Below are 14,239 nucleotides of genomic sequence, written 5' to 3' on the forward strand. Positions count from 1 at the left end.
AGATTTCCATACATAACTATGAATATTCTAAGGAATAAAAGAAATAAAAGCTAAAAACATTAGCAGAAAAAAATATATATACATACTGGATCCTCTTCTAATACAGCAGAAAACCTTGTGGTGTTGTGTGTGGAACTTTTAAAGTCTAGAGTCATGTTTTTGTTTTTAATATTCACATGAACCGGTTGCTTCCAGCTGTTTGTGCTTGTACTGAACATAGTTAGTAGGTTTATGATATAAATATAAAAACATCCAAAGTTAGTTTCCTCTAGGGACATTTTTCACCTTGCTAGCATTCATTTTTTACTCCTCTACAGCTAACATTCCTTGTGTTTTCTTTTTGAAAAAGCATCTTTCAATTAACATACACTATATATAGAACAAATAATTCTAAAACTTTATCAGTGGATATAATTTAGATGGTTCTTTTTTTCCTTATACTCTTCCAAAAACCAATATTAATAAATAAAAGCAATAATGGACATCAATAAAATATTTATTTCAAGGATTAAACAAATTAATGCATTCTTTAGCAATAAAACCAGCTTTTGTTTCATATATATGAGTCCATCCTCCTTCATAGATTCCACTCCTTTTTTGTTTTTGTGTTTTTTTTCCTTATCAAGGTCAAAGAAGGAGTAATCCTTCTAGAAAACAATCAATTTTGTCAGATTTCCTCCCCACAACTGTGGGTTTTGAATCCTGTCACTGGAATGGATTAAGAACATGTGAATATTTTAAGGCTTGACACAATATTTAAAGATGTTATTGTTTGGTCTGTGTGTTTTTGCAGCCAACAATTATCCTATGTACAACTTTGAGTTACTGCACAATTGAGGCCAAGAGGGGTTTTATCAATCCTGTCTTTAAGAAAAGAAAAGGAAAAAAAAAATCAGCATCGCAAAGACGACAGATATTGCTTTAAACTTTTATTCTTTTCCCTTTTCCCTTGTGGAATCTTTGTGGGCAGTGGGGAGATAAACCCTTTGTTCTTAATGGACTGTCAAAAGATAATCTTCTTTACCAAAAAAAGTCCCACAGAAGTCTATTAGGAAGGGAAACATCTTCTCCAGTGTATTACTGGTTCCCGTCGCCAAAGCCGATCAACGCTCCAAACCCCATCTTCAGAGTGGTCATGTGAATATAGAATATCCAAAGACTTCTAGACACTCTACATACTTAACGCCACACTCCACGAGACTCAGACCTCCTAACATATATTTTTTGACTTATGTACTTTTTTGGTTCAACATTACAATGTAGTTGATTTTTAAAAGATGACTGGTGCTAAAGTTGCCCCTAAACAAAAAGCCACATTAGTCATAATGAACTGTGGTGGCCCTAGGATATTACATGAGTGTTTAAGTCAAGACTGGGAAAAAAAGTGAACATTTGTAATCCACTGTCAAGTTTCTTTGTCACTTTCACCCACTGAATATAATTCCCCAAGTCTTTTAAAACGGGGTCCCCATTCACTGAGGTAGTCAAAATTCTGATCTGAGTCTGAAGTTGACGACTCTAAAGAACTTAAAGAACCAGCCACTGATCCTCTTCCCTCATAACCATATATCTGAATAGAGTCATACGGAGGAGCTGTGGGATCGTTATCAGCCTCATGGAGTCTAACGTTGATAAATTCATCAACGTCAACCCCATTAGGGACTGGTGCCAGCCCCTGTCTGGGCATAAACTGAAGATCAGGTTTAATATCCTTACGGGGTAAAAATCCATTTATTCCATCTGGGTTCTGCAGTGTTGCAATGTCGAATGCTTCTGTGTCCTCTTCACCACCACCTTCGTCGTCATATCGGATTATGTTTTCCCTCACATCTTCGTCATCTTTGATAATCAGAGGCTCATTCTTATGTCTCCTTAATGTTACAAAAAGCACCACTATGACTGCAAAGGAAATATTACAAAATGGTTAGCCCCAGAGTACCACTCCTAATACAAGGTCTGGAATCATAAGTATAAAAGTAAAAAGAAATTAAAACATCCTGAGCACAAAACTATCTAGCCTCCTTTTGAACACATCTAAGGAAAGCGAGCTCCTTCCTCTCTAAATAATTGGTTCCTCTGTCAGATACAGGTAGTCCTTGCTTAACAACCACAGTTGGGACCAGAATATTGGTCACTAAATTGAACAGTCATTAAGCAAATCTGACCTGATTTTACAACCTTTTTTGCAGTGGTTGTTAAGGAAATAATCATGGGCATTAAGCGAACCATGTAGTTGTTAAGTGAATCACACAATTCCCCATTGATTTTGCTTGCCAGAAGCCAGCTGGGAAGGTTGAAAATGGTGATCACGGGACCCTGGGATGCTGCGACAGTCATAAATGCAGACTGGTTGCCAAGCACCCAAATCATGATCATGTGACCATGGGGACACTGTGACAGTCACAAGTGTGAGGACAGGCCATAAGTCAGTTTTTCAGCACTGTTGAAAGTCTGAAACATCACTAAAAGAATGGTTGTTAAGTGAGGACTGCCTGTACCTCTTACTGCTATGAGCAACAACCCCCCCGCCCCCACTAACATTCAGTTGGAATCTGCCTTCCTGTGATTACCCCACGTCCTGCACTTTAGAAGGACTTGGAATTCTTCAGTGTTTCTCTTCTTTAACTTCCCTTCATAGGACTTAGGTTCTACTACCCATTCATACTTGTACTTCTCTGAAACTTACAATAGCACTTCAGCCACAATTGCTGAAATCAGTAGCCTAACCTGAAGCTATTTTCTCTATTACACAGATAAATTGTAGTGGAATCCTTACAAAAAGAAATAATGTCAGGTTAAGAATACGCAAAGAAATAAATCCCAAACTCTCTACAAACTCCAAGAAATTGTGGTCCAGCCTACATGCATAACATGGTGACACAGCTGCATCTGCTTTATGTCATTGTTCTATGCCACTGTGTCAAAAGTGGTCTTTGGCCATCAAGAAGTTGTGCATCCTTGTCCTAAGTTCTTATTATTGTCTATGCCACCTGGAGCTTTGGGGAGTTGATGCCTGAAATGCCTGGAAGACACCAACTTTTTGAATCTGTGTTCTCTTAGCATAAATTTATTTCAATTAGGAGTTAATTAGAAGTTCAAGTATATGGGGCCAAATGAGAATACCCCACAAACACCCCATCTGAGGGGTATTTATGAAAATGTTTTGAGAAATATTTATGCTTTGCTGAAATCTGCTTTGAAATTTCTCAAAAAAAAAATTCCCCTTCAAAAAAGATGGTACTTGAGAATGTTCATATCCCTCTCATGGTGATGTTTTAAGTTTATTGGTTATCAGAAATGGAAAGGGATGATACTTTTGGAAGGTGGGTTTTGTTGTTATTGTTACTGTTGTTGTTACACATTCTTCTATCAATCTGAAGGCCCCCTGTTGCCCAGACCAACTGATTTGAAATAAAGAAGCAAACAGGCACAACAAGAAAAAGTCCTCAACTGGAGGAGTTTTTTCCTGTGGTCTTTCCTTAAGATTGACCATAAATATGAAACGCCAGGGAGAGAAGAGAGGGTATTCATATGCATCTTTGTTTATCTTAAAATTAAATAAGTACAATAATACAGCATTCTACCTGTGAGAATTTTACTGAAATTATCTTCTTCTCTGGAAAACAAAGGATTTAAAAAACAAACAAACAAAAAAACACTTGGAGGCTAAAGAATGAGAAAGACCTATGTCCATGTATCTGCTAAATCAGCCTTCCCTAACTTGGATTCTCTCCAGATACATGAACTTCAGTTCTCAAAATTCTTAGCAATGGGCACCTGCTGACTAGGGCATTATAGGAGTTGAACTGTATTGCATCATTACTTTAGTTCTGATTTAAGCTTTGCACCTACAGACTCTGCTTTTTTATTTACTTCGTTTATACTGAAGATGATTTGAAATTAGCCAGAGATGAGTATTTAAGCCTGACAGTTTGCCTGATAAATATAGTCTAATGGAATGTTGACTCATTTTCAGGAATGTTTCACTTGCTTTTTAAGTCACCATTTAATGTTCTTTGCATCTCTCACATTGGGTTAAATTTGTATTAATGCCGTTAAGCATCTGGGTTGCCATTTGAAGGAAAAGTGGACATAATTGGAAGAAACTAAATGTATGAATGACTTGAAGTGGCATATTAAAAACAGCAGGAGTTAGGTTGAATCAGTCTATACTCAGAACTCTTTCCCAGGGACAGAAGTTCTTCTTGAGAAGTCTATTTGTTTATTCATGAGATATGTATCTCTCTGATCCAGTTAATCATGGCAGCATACATTTCTTCCGGTTGGCATTTTTTTCTTCTACCATAATTAGACTTTGGGGTAGGTTGGGATTTGAATATGATTTACAGGAAATGCTTTGAATCTCACACAAGTCTAACCATGGCAACCCTCTGCTTTCATTAAAGGAGATGCAGACTTCCTTCAGGCCTGTGAGCTTGAAAAAAAAAAAGAAGAAGGAGAAGATATGGCTGCTTTAAGAGTCACATTTTAGGGATTCAATTAATGAATTCAGTCTTTTAAGGCTCACACAGAAACCTGAAAAAGGATGTACATGGTTTAGTGAACATCAAAGAGATTCCATTCTCCTGAATCATGTTTGAAGTGGGCACAGCCCTGATAGTGGCCAGACCCAAGTCACCTGATGTTCTTCTATGGCCAAATATGGGTTTCAGTGCAGATCTCCCTCATCCCTTTCAACACCCTAATCACTGTACCATTCATGTCTTTCCTAGGAATATATTCATACATACCTAAAAGCAAAATGATGCAGGCCAGAATTGCTATTAAAGCACCCATGCTGAGACCAATAGGGAGGACATAAGCTTCAGCATTGCAGGACTGGGCAATGCCATCATTGCTGCAGCCACAGACCTTAATGGTAAGAGTACTAGTGCTGCTCATTGGAGGATTCCCACTGTCACTGATGATGATGGGTAAAAAATAGACTTCTTGTTTCTGCCGGCTGAATCCGTTGCGTTTTGTCAAAATGTTGAAGGTATTATCTGAAAGGGAAGGGGTGGGCAGGATGGAACAAGAGAATACAGTTTTTAGTTTCCGTTAAAGTATGAGCCTTGTGGTACCTTCCTTGTCTTATTTCTGTGAAATATTCTAAATATTTGCTATTAACAGAAGGGCCAAGGTGGTAATGTTACAATGGGTGTTTGCCTATTTATTTTTTTATGTTCATTTATCAAATATATGGACTTATTTACCTTGCTTGATCTACTTTCTTCTGGGTTTAGACTGTTAAGTTCAGACATTTACATGTGTAAATGTAATGTGTTTGTACCCCCAGTCTCCACATCCCAAATTCTTAGGAAATATTATTATTATTATTATTAAATAAGACCATGCAAACATATATGCATGGGCCTGCACGCACACAAACACATTCATAAAATTAAGTATTTGGGCCCCAACATAAATGATATGCCAGAGCTATGCAATGCTTCAGATTCAATTCAGAAGTAATCAGTTTTGGTAAGATTTCAGAACTGGTTTGCCATTGCCTCCTTCCTGGGGCTGAGAGAGAGTGACTGGCCCAAGGTCACTCAGATAGATTTGTGCCTAAGGCAGGACTAGAAGTCACGGTCTCCCAATTTCTAGCCTGGTGCCTTAACCACTACAACAAACTGGCTCTCTGTTGTTTATCCTTATTATAAACCTGGGTTCACAGCCTTGTGCCCATTAGATTATACTATTTGGATTTCAGTTCAGTTTAGTTTGGTAAATGATAGGAGCTTGTGGGAGATACAGTCCAGAACATCTAAAGGGCACCAGATTGTCTACCCTTGATGTGCACAGTTGCATCTTTTGAAAACTGGGGAAGTCACAAGATAATTCTTAAAAGTCCATCTCATCTTTACTTGTACATCCACCAGTGACCTCACAGATATCTCTGGGAATCAGACCAACTGATAAGGAAAGTAATTCTATTATCATCTTCTTTCAGCATTTCTTACTTGTTCTCACATGGATAAATTCCCTGTTTATAATCAGCAAGCATATCTGACGCATAGTTTCACCTTAATTTGCACCTTGACAAATGGTCCATATTTATTAAGTTTTGCATGCAGGAAAGAATCTTAAAAAAAAAAAGTCCCTTTCATAAATATTCAAACTGATATAGTCCCAGTTTTTAATTCCAATATACACTCTGCTACAAGTACAGATTCAGTGGTGCAGTTAAATAATATTGGATTCTGTACTTAATGATATTACTTTAGTTCCCCCCTTTAAAATGGAATAACCAAGTTCTTGTGGACGTTCTTTGCTCTTTGTGTAACGTAACCCTGGACTTTTATCTTAAATTTATGGCTTCACTGTAGCAAAATGGAAATTCATTTTTCATTCCCTAGTGTGGCACTCTTTTGGACAAACTTTCAATATGAGTCCTTTAATGACAATTAAAACATCGGTATTAATATCTATTCCATTTTTTAGTCTATTGATAAGATGCCCCATACTCAAGTTCTAGAGAGGAGATAAAAATGGAAGAGGCACATGAGGGAGAAAGGCAGGAATTTGACCCTGGCCATTTAATTGTGTTCATCTGGATCAATGGAACAAGCAATGGCCTTCATACAGAAGATGGTGAGCTGTTGTTAAGCACTGGTATGCAGTTAACAAATCATTCTGTTTTCACATAGTGATGTTACTTTTTTTCCCCACAGCTTTGGACCCAGTTGACATCAGTAAACCAATGGTCATTTAACTTGTGCAGTTACTGAATATACAGAGTCCTTTCTTTCATTTAACATGTAAAATATAGGCAATGCTGCAAATGCTCAAGTGAAGTAAATGGTGGCTTTACTTAATGGCAGGGATTATGAGTATATTAAATCAAATAGCTAAGGATCCCTCGGGTAATTATTGAATTCACTTTACTCTTGAATGCATGAGATTTTTCTATTACATTAGGCAACCCTACATTATTGGCAGGCAACAGCTCACCCACCATTTCCCACCTATTAGCATCTCTGGGAGAGGCAGAAGCATTTCAAAAATGTAATGTTATTTGATTTATTTCACATTAGCTCTTTATTGCTTTCTGTTTTATCACAATAACAAAATGTTGGAATATTCCTACTCAGAATTCCACACACTTCGTTTTGGTTCCCCCCAGTCAACACAATTTTTCATTTTCTTTCCAGAAGTTGATCTGCATGTACTATCCAACTAAGCTTGCTTAGTAATTATTATTTTTTCTTTCCTCCTCTCAATAGATGCTACAAATTTTGTCTAGATTTTTCCCCAAGTTACTGATAAATCCATACATATGGATAAAGCCATGTTGGTTATATCCCATTATCTATATTATCCAACATCAATGGTTCTCAGCTTATGGTCCAGTGGCCACTAATGGTCCACAAGGCTACTATAAAATGTATTTGGTTCTCTCTCTCTTGCTGTCTCTCATCAAATCTCACAAAATTTAGTATTCTTGTGGGAATACCAACACTCTTGTGATTTGGTGATGCTAGTGAATTTTGGTCATTTTTAAAGTAAGCATAATTATTTAATGGACATCATCTGTCACTTTTTTAGTCCCACCTGCCAACTTTTGACTTTCCTGGTGAACTTCAAATCTTTCAGTATTAATGTAGTAGTCTGCATAAAGGAAAAAAAAATGGAACTACATAGATCCATCTTGCTTGCTTGCTTGCCTAAATTTCTGCAGATTCTGATGCTGTTCGATATATTCTTTCAGTAAAAAGAAAAACAGAACAAAACAAATCATGGGCTAGATCTATAGCAGATCATAGATTTCTTAAGATAAAAAAAATGAGGTGGATACAGAAATAGTTTTAAATAAAGCAGATCTACTGAAATCTTAAGTCCATTGAAACTTATAAATGTTCTATTTGCTTGTAAATTTTCTTAGGTTCAATCCATCAGATTTTTATTACAGTCATAGACCAGATTCCATGAGATCTCATGGTAAGCCAAACCATCAATTAATCAGAGAGGATGGGTTGATATAGCATGCTAAAATATGGTGAGCTAGGTTGTAGTTCAGTATATTGTATGAAAATTGCCTATGGTTGGGTTTTTTTAACTCTTCTCTACCATCTCATTTGCACAGTATTCTCAGGTTAGTAAACATATTTATTGATACAGAAATGTTTTACTAGGTCCACTTAAAATAAGGATTTATGAACAAAAAGATTTCCAAACACTGATTGGAAATCTTTAGTAATTACAGTGTGATCCTTTTCATCAAGGTCAGTTTCATTTATTAAATTGCCCCAGTGCAGGTAGGTAAGAATTCAGGAGAGTTTGATGGCCAAAATTAACAACTGTTTTTATAAACAAGATAGAAAAGACTTGAGATTTAAAACATCACCAAGAAGAAAGACTGAATAGAGGAGAAAGCAAAACTGACAGATTCATCCATCCTTTGCCTGACATATTGCCTTGAGGTTACAGGGTGCTACCAAGGGATTTAGGCACTTTTATTGAGTTTCTCAAACTTGCAGGCCACCTATATTCCTGATTAGTGACAAAATCACTATATCTGACTGACTTTCCCTTCCTGGCAAACACTTTAAAAATAGCACTTGGAAGCTGAGAAAACAGCAGGTGGTTTTTGGAGTTGTAGACACCAAGGCTACTGCATGAATTAGTTGGAAGCAGGTGTGCAAGAGGATGGTGGGTGTCTTGCTCCACACTCATCTCCCCAATTAACCTCCTGATCCTTCATTATCTTGCTTTTCATGTTATTTATTTATCTGTGCCTTGCTTAACAAAAGAGAGTACATTCCATGTGGAAATATGTCAGCGATTAATACTGGCTCTAAGTCTTGCTATGTTCTTTAATATTTATTTATACAAAACTCAGCAATAAAAGAAGAGCCAACAAATTGGGGAGAGAGAGATGTTTTTTCTCCTTACCTCTTTCCTTTCTCTGGTCTTTGGATAAAGGATTATTTTTTTCAGTCCAAGGACTACATCTGCCTTTGAGGAGTATGGCAAGAGCCACACTTTAACAAAATAGATGGGGCCAGGACAAAAATGAAATTGGATTTCATCTAAAGTGAATAAAACAATAAAGTGCAGCTAATAGTATTTGCTTCCCATATAACCAATAATTTCTTCCTCCAGGCACATTAAAATTTATAATTTGGAAAGACAGTTTGAAGGTCTTTATAGCTTGGGATTTTACTCAGCCTTGGACTTCACAGCTCAGGGAAATGTCTACAGAAAGATAATCTCCTCATGGATGAAGCACTTCCTATATTCTCCTTTCCTCTCTCCAACTTGGTTATACCATACTTTTTTTTTTTTTTTTGCTGTTCAATCATATCTGATCCTCGGTGACTGCCTGGACAAGTCCCTGCAGTTTTCTTGGAAAGATTTCAGAAGTGGTTTGCCATTGCCTCCTTCCTAGGGCCGAGTGAGAGTGACTGGCCCAAGGTGACTCAGCTGGCTTCATGCCTAAGGCAGGACTAGAACTCGCAGTCTCCTGGTTTCTAGCCCATTGTCTTAACCACTAGACCAAACTGGTTCTACACCATACTTAGGTATATGTAAAAAGATCTTTCCTCAAGTCAAGGCTGCTGCTTCTCTGATTATTTCAGCTCCTTCTAATTACACTTCAGTTCTTCCATTGTGATCAGTTTAGGACATTCTTTTTTGATGGTAGGGACAACATTTAACCCCACTCCCTTTTTTTTAAAAGAATGTTGTGCATGAGGCAAAGTGGACACAGCCAAGTCACGTTTTTGTGGAAGCCAGGTTTCTCTTGGGAGGTAATTTGTGCTTCCTCCTTCAAAACTAGTTTATTTCAGGACTCATATGGAAAGTTTAATGTTTCCTGCCTCAAAAATGACAGAAGACCTTCTTACTGCTGATCTTCAGCAGTGTGAGAGTTTGTCCAGAGGCTGCAAATGCAGCCTTGAGGTTTCATGGACCATCCATGATTGAGATAGGTTTTTTTTTTCCCCTTCCAAAAGCTGTATTGACAAATCTTTGAAATGACATTTCATCCCTTTGTTAGGTAACCTGCCATGAGATCTGGTTAGTGAGTAGACTATAATACCAAAACCAAACAAACTGTTTTGTGCGTCATAAGAAGGGGGGGGGGATTTTATGCCCACCTGGGCCTGCATTCCAGTAGTCTTAGAAAAAAAGGTCAACAGAGACAAAGAGTGCCTTAGTGTCAGGCTACATTTCTAGAATGATTTAAAAGAGGAGGAGGAGGAGGAGGAGGAAGAGCAGCAGCAGCAGCAGCAGCTATATGTTAAATGTCTGTAAGTCAGGCTTTTATGAGTGCACCTGATGTTCCTTTACCTCATGGAACTTTCTTTAATAAGTACACATCTGTAAGTTTCCCTGCTGTGTAACCTTCCAACTAGCTAGCTAGCTACTTTTCTCTTATTTCCATTTTTTCCCAATCACTGTTATTAGAAATATGAAATCATTAATGGCATTAAAAATGTATTATAAGTTTTCTGTACTGTGTATGTTGCCTTTGAAGAGAAAGAAAATAATTTTTAATTGGGAACTTTTACAGCTGGAGACTTGAGAAGCTTTGGCAAAGTACATTTCTTTATGTTTAGATAAAAGTTAGCTGCCATGAAATAAAAATTGTTATGTTCAGAGTCCTTATGTGTACTTGGTTAGGAATTACGTTATGCTATTACTAAGAGGGGCATTAAATAGGATTTGAAACAGAGATTTCTTGGAATTCCATGGTATTATTCAGCAATTGGAATATCTTAGATTAGTTTGGGCCACCTTTAACTATGTCACACAGTTGTTCAATTCTACCATTCCATGTGTTTACCATTCCATGGTCTTCCTGGCCACCATCACTAAGGCTGAAGTATCCTGAGATAGGAATCATTGACAAGACTTCAGCCTATAATATCCAGATTCATCCACAAAGACAGTTTAAGGGCTCTATATTAAGATAAGCTTACTGGAATGGGCTAAAGCATCTCCTAAATAATCCATATGTAACTAGACAATTGGACAGATAATGAAGGTAGTCTAATAGTCAGCCAAGCCAGGTATATCCATCCAGAAAGCATGAGAAAACACAAAGCCAAAGTACAAACCAGTTCAGAATCTAAGAAGTTAATATACCAGGGGTCTAGGGTAGAGTTCAAGATACCTTACCATTCTAGAAACAACGTATGGATTTTGTTTTTAGCAGTGAGTTGCTTCCAAATGACATGCATATAACACACAAAGAATCCAGTGCTATTCTAGAGCAATGGTGACTCTAAAGTAAATTATTGCTTCCAGGGAACTCTTCCTTGCAATTTAATCTACCCTTCAGCCCTTTGACTCTCTATCTGGCTCCATCTTTCTTTCCATGAGTTTGGATCTTGTTTCAAGGAATCTGGAGATATATGTGTCATACTTGCCTGGGGTAACCCTTTATTGCTTGCTGTGCTGAGCCCTGATTAAACAATTTAATGGCTTTCAAAGTCTCCCTGCCTCTTTATCTTCTGACTCTTCCATGAAGACTATGACATCATGGATTTAATGTGCATAAAAGATGTTACTGAACGTTAGGTCACAGTCAACATGCATGAACAGTGATATTAGCAGCAGAAAGGCATCCTGGGTGTGGAGAGAGGACAGATGCCTTTCCACTCTGCCCCAGTGAATCTCCTACAATTTCCTGCAATGGATCAGAAGAACTAAGAAGCAAGTAGGTTTAACCTTGCCCATAAAGAAAACAGTAACACCTGATCTATTTGTGGCTATATAAATTGTTTACAAAAGATGCGTTCTTCATTTTATCACTTCTTGAGTGTATCACTAAGGTCAAGAGCTTTAGTGGTGAAACTCACTGATGCAACCACTAAGAGCAGAAGCAAATGAGAGGGGAAAAGAAAAAACCTTAGGTTGAACAAATAGCTTAGAAAGAAGCACATGGTTTACAGAGTACAACACAACAGGTCACATAGACCATGCACAATACATTCTTTATGAGAAAGACTCTTTATATAAGCTTGACAAATAAAGACAGAAATGTCCTATTCATCCAGAAGGCTGATTAAAATAAATTATGCTACTTGATATTATCTCTTTTATAAGCTGATAGTTTTTAAATGTTAATGTTATGGTAACCAAGCTGTATACATATAGACATATTCATGATTAATGCAAAATGATCAATTTTCAGTGAACATCAAAAATTTACAATGCATGTTCTGGAAAAATCAAATTGATGGCAGCCATAACATTTTATATTAGAAATCTTATAGAATTACAACACAGATACTGACACAGTTTATAATTCCAATTAACTCATTCAGTTTTCCATCTTGTAATGTCATCTGACACACAGGAAACAAATATTATTGCAAAGTAGCCTGAACTGAATCAAGGAATCACCTTGACTTGGTTTACTGGAACTATCTGATCTGAAATTATGATGATGATGATGATTTACTAATAGTAGTAATATTTAAGGATCTATAATTCCCAAGCTGTCTCCTCTGTGTGTTGAGAAGCTGGATTCTCATGGGGAATGTAATGGTTTATTTTTAATTTTATTTCTGATGTTGGCATTGTTTTGTGATCCACTCTGGGTTGTGGTTCATATTATGGACAGCTATATAGGTCTAAAATAACCAAATCAAATCAAATCAGATTTCAGGGACTACTAATCAATGTCTCAGTCATCTTGAATACCAAATCTCAAAATTCCTCCCTCAGAAATATTTTTATGTGGGGAGGGATTTTTTTAAGTGTCTTTCTTGTCTTCCAATGATTCATAAGCCTATGCAATGCCATTAAACAATATTGAATTTCTCCTTTATTTTTAAACCAAACAGAAAAGACATTTGGCTTATATTTTCTGTAAGTAGTAGCTTACAAGAAAAATAAGCTTGCCCCTTCAAATCTGAGTTCCATGATTAAATGGAAACCTGAGGGTAAGTTTTCCTAATCCAAGACTGATAATTGGAACTCTGAACAGAAGAGAACCATTCCATTCAAATATGACATGTTGCCAGGTAAATATTTGTTGATGTTGTTCAGCTGTTTCCAAACCTTTGTGACCCAATGGAAAACAGTCCACCAGGATTTTATGTCAATAACTGCTACTTTGAGTTCTTGTAAACTCATGAGAAGATGCTAAGGCTTTGCCAAATTTTGCTTTGGTGATTTGATTCAAAGTTCATTCAACCAAATTTTCAAATCAAACTGACTTCCTGAACTGGATCAACAATTCAGATAAAATTATCAAAGAAAATTGGAAGCCTATGAATCAGTCTGATCTATAGCAACAGATTAATCAAAGGTAATGGCTAATAGGCATGACATCTTTATAAAATCACATTCAAAGGGAGTATGTTAATGAATATCAAATGTTTCTGGTGATATAACAAATAAAACATTTATCTGAGCTTGTGATCTTTCTTAAAGCATGTGGCCAACTGATGTGCTAGATCTTTAGATAGAGTGAGAGAAAAATATAAGCCTTCACATTATGGATTTGGAGACTCTGCTAAGAGTATCAGAGACTGAGAAGAACCAATCAATCAGTCCTGCAGCAATCAAAGGCTGCCTCTGTCTTAAGGTGAGAATCAAAAGGTGATATGTTTGCATATGATGCAAACAGAAAATGGGCTAGAAATAATTATGCTTTTTGAGTTGAGGGAAGTAGAAGGAGAGGGAAACAATGGATAAAGTCAATGAATAGGATTAAGGAGATTACTGGAATGTTCTTAGAAGAACTATGGGTTACAACCAAAGACAGGTCAAGCCTGAATCCATAAAGTCACCAGGAACTGATCTCAAATTGAAGACATCAGAATAATTGGATATGATTCAATCAGTTCTTGTTTTCTAGTACTTGTTCATTCTGTAAGGTAAGGTGAGAACTATAATTATTAATTATGAAAAGGAGAGGAAAAATGTCTGGAACCATAAAAATGATTTTTTCCATCCCTGGAGAAAAGCTACTTCTGAGCTCAATACTGGAAAAGCCTGCTTGAAACAAATTATTCTGTAGTAAAGCCCTTGGTAAAGCTTGAATTTAGTATTCTTGAGACACTTACATTGATTTAGTTTGCCATTCAGCTGTTGAATAAAATCCACCAAAGTTTGCCCCACATAATGACCAGCTTTCTTGCCAATTCTATCATCAGGGCTGCAAGCATCCATCTCATCATAAAAGCCACAGGAAAGGGATTAGAAGAATTTCACTATGCAGGGGGATTTTTATCAGCTCAATGGTGATAAGGCGGGTGACCAATTTAAATGACTTTAGATC

The 14,239-nt window shown here is 36.9% G+C and overlaps 1 protein-coding gene across 1 annotated transcript in view; it reads right to left on the bottom strand.

Annotated features, from left to right (window-relative positions):
* Nucleotides 1-787: 787 nt before the first annotated feature.
* CDH8 (cadherin 8) overlaps nucleotides 788-14,239 on the bottom strand; it is a 200,765-nt gene continuing 187,313 nt past the window's right edge. The window contains exons 10-11 of the mRNA XM_063312918.1: nucleotides 4,752-5,003; nucleotides 788-1,899 (exon numbers count right to left, since the gene is read on the bottom strand). Coding sequence (XP_063168988.1) covers nucleotides 1,406-1,899; nucleotides 4,752-5,003 — 746 coding nt within the window. The 3' untranslated portion in view covers nucleotides 788-1,405. The remainder of the gene's footprint in view (nucleotides 1,900-4,751; nucleotides 5,004-14,239) is intronic.

The sequence above is a fragment of the Candoia aspera genome, chromosome 11 (assembly GCF_035149785.1).
Source record: "Candoia aspera isolate rCanAsp1 chromosome 11, rCanAsp1.hap2, whole genome shotgun sequence".
Lineage (NCBI taxonomy): Eukaryota > Metazoa > Chordata > Lepidosauria > Squamata > Boidae > Candoia > Candoia aspera.